General features: G+C 28.9%; 1 protein-coding gene across 1 annotated transcript; it reads right to left on the reverse strand.

Annotated features, from left to right (window-relative positions):
* Positions 1-248: 248 nt before the first annotated feature.
* LOC113370736 (probable basic-leucine zipper transcription factor R) lies at positions 249-3,061 on the reverse strand. Its single transcript, XM_026611428.1, has 4 exons — positions 3,006-3,061; positions 2,668-2,859; positions 500-644; positions 249-437 (listed from the first exon to the last, which is right to left on the reverse strand). Exons 2-4 carry the CDS (start codon positions 2,838-2,840, stop codon positions 432-434), a joined length of 324 nt encoding a protein of 107 aa, XP_026467213.1. The 5' UTR covers positions 2,841-2,859; positions 3,006-3,061; the 3' UTR covers positions 249-431.

Below are 3,061 nucleotides of genomic sequence, written 5' to 3' on the forward strand. Positions count from 1 at the left end.
TAAAATTTCACAACATCTTAACCACAAATTGATTCATATGATAAGATATTTTGCTTATTATTAATTAATATTATTCCCATAATAAAATGTCTCAATATATAAATTATAAAGTCTTTAAAAACAATATTTCAATCAGTAGTATAAAAAAATCAATAATATTACAGTACACAATGATAAAGAACTATATTATAGAATGTTTTTGAGTAAAAATTTAAGATTAACTCAATGTTCTTCAATCATGTTTATACACTAATTCACTGTACCTTGATCACTGAATTTTTATTTGTTTATTTAACAGATTCACTAAGTTTAGCACTCAGGGACAAATCACTGCAGTCTTTTATAAAATATCCAACTCAATCCCGAATTTGTTACTGTGTCGCTGTTTTACATAGATCACATTGTTCTCCGATTTTCTCGTCAGCGTGTCATCATACCTAGAAAATAATAAAAAAAAAAATAAAAACCAGTTTTTAATAATATAATTTTGATCACTTACTCTCATTTCGCTTAGCGCCGCTTGCGGAACTCTGTTTTGTGAGCGACCAAGTGTAGCAGTTTGCATCTGCTGTTGCTGTTGCTGCTGTAACATTTGCTGTTGCAGCAATTGTTGTTGTGGCCTATGCTCTGTCGGGCTGTGGCATCTGAAAGTTGTGTGGAATAATACATATTTTTTTATTCACATATTCTCAACTGCCTAGTTAAGGGGCACAACTAGTGTAACCGCCTAAAAAAAGGTGATTTTTGGGAATTTATATTTAAAACAACTACTTCAGAAATCATTTCAAAATTTCAGGAATATATTTATACATGTTTTAAAAATACATAGTAAAATTTTTGAAGAAAGAAATTAAATATTTTTTAAGTTATCGTCGATCTCCAACGGCGCGACAAACAAAGGCCCTTCACTGCTGCAGTAATTCCGGCCTTCTCTACGTGGATAAAAATTAAAAAAAAAAATCTCGTTAACCTAGATAATATTGTCTGTAAAATGAACTACGATAAAGAAAAAAAATCAAAAATTGACAAAATGACGGCGTTTTTTTTTTAAAAGTCGAATTTTACCCAAAATTTTGGTCGTTTTTTGGACTGCCAAAATTCGATTTTTGATCCGATCAAAAATCGATAGTTCATTTTACGGAGAACTATATATAGAACATGCAAAAAATTTGATAGTGATCGGATCATTTGTTTTTGAGTAATCGCTGCAGTAAATTCGGAAAATGCTGTTTCGAGTAAAACGCGTTTAAAGATTAAATGATCGTCATACTATATACTATATACGTATATACTCTTTAAATGGCTATAACTAAAAAACTATTTAAGATATCGATTTAAAATTATGGTTTGTTATTTTTGAAGGTATAACCTATCGAAATATGCAAAAATTGAGAATTTGATTTTTTGAAAATTTCACACTAGTTGTGCCCTTTAAGGACATTTAGCAAATTTGATAATTTACAATTGTCAGTGATAACTAGTCGTGCCTTAAGGCAAATTGCTGGAACTTCCCGTACCATAATTAAATACTCGAGAAAAAAAAATCAGTAATTATGAAATATTGATCAATGATGAATAACAATTGTTTCAAATATTTTCAAATAGATAATTATAAATTAAAGTTACATTAACATGCCGAATCTATCTGAGGATATGTTACTTACGTTTAGAATAACGCATATGAATTATATATACATTTTTAAAATAAATTGTAAATTGAAAATTTATGTTTTAAGTATAAAACTTTGTATATTTTTGAGAATTAGATTTTTTTCTGAATATTTTAATATTGTTAGAGCCGTACAAGTAAACTTTGAAAATTAAGAATCTTGGTACGAAACCCAAAAATTGTACCAAAAAAGTACTCATTTTTAAAATCTTTATAAAATACCTAATGATTTGATTAATATATGTCTAATGATCATTTTTGACCTCCAAATAATATTTCTTTCTTACTTTTTCCTCTGTATCTTCGAAACCACTAGACCTGCCTTTTTAAAAATTTAATCAGTTCTACATCTTGTCAAAACAAGCAAAATGTTTTTGAATCGACGAAAAAATTGCATCCAAATTTAGACACACACTCACACATTTTTTCTAAGGTATGCCAAAATGTTCAGAAACTTTTGAAACGTAAAGATATGCAAAAATTTTCATTTTACATTTTTTTACGATTACTATAACTTACCCTACGAGAAGTTAGAAAAGACATTGTATAAAATGACACGTTGGAAAAAACAACTCAGAAGTTAACTTGCCATTCGTTATAAATAATATTACTAGTTTTTTTAAATATTATAGTGTAAACTCAAAATTTTTCTTGTATATAATAAAAAATTTACACGTCAGGAATAGATGTGAAGTGAAGAATTTTTTTCAATCTCCGACGGTAGTATTCATTTAGCAAAGATTTGGCTAGTAGATTTGTGCGGCAGTTCACGAACAAAATCTTATAAAAATTTATTAAATGACTGAAATACAGTATTAAACTAGTACTGTTTAATTAATTAAATTAATATTAATTTGTATAATTATTTTGCATTAAGCTTTAGTCTGAGCGTATGTATATAAAAATATACATACAATATGTATAACAAAAATAAAGAAAAGTAACGATAAGTTTAATGCAAAAACATTTTTTTATCATGAATTATTATATCATCAAACCTTGGAGGCGGTGGTGGTCTAGGAACGGATCCATTAGGTGGTCCATTTGTTGCATTTTGCTGTTGAGGATGCTGCAATGTACTAAATCTACCGCTATTGTGAGTTTGCTGCATTTCTGCAATTACACCTGCAGCATGTCTAGGAAGTGTCAGGCAATCGCTTTGTCGCATCATTTGAGAAGCTGCTACATTTCTGTAATATGATATTCAAAAGTTAATTCACCTGTAATTAGAACTATGGATATAAGATCTACACAAATTTTTAGTTCTACTTCATTGTGATTCTACTTCATACGAACTGCGAATATACAATAGTTTGCTTTGGTTCTAAACATTTACCTCGGAAGTGTGCTGGTTTGGTTGCAGGATTTAACTGCGCTATTAGCCAGATGACG

Source organism: Ctenocephalides felis, unplaced genomic scaffold (assembly GCF_003426905.1).
Source record: "Ctenocephalides felis isolate EL2017-DRISC unplaced genomic scaffold, ASM342690v1 CF-g0.4_SCAFFOLD_01492, whole genome shotgun sequence".
Lineage (NCBI taxonomy): Eukaryota > Metazoa > Arthropoda > Insecta > Siphonaptera > Pulicidae > Ctenocephalides > Ctenocephalides felis.

What these genes read in the sequence shown, in the direction of transcription:
- LOC113370736 (XM_026611428.1), bottom strand. Translation starts at nt 2,840, where the DNA reads ATGATGCGACAAAGCGATTGCCTGACACTTCCTAGACATGCTGCAGGT. An exon ending in AGACCACCACCGCCTCCAAG is followed by an intron (nt 645 to 2,667) that starts GTTTGATGATAT and finishes CACAACTTTCAG; the next exon opens with ATGCCACAGCCCGACAGAGC.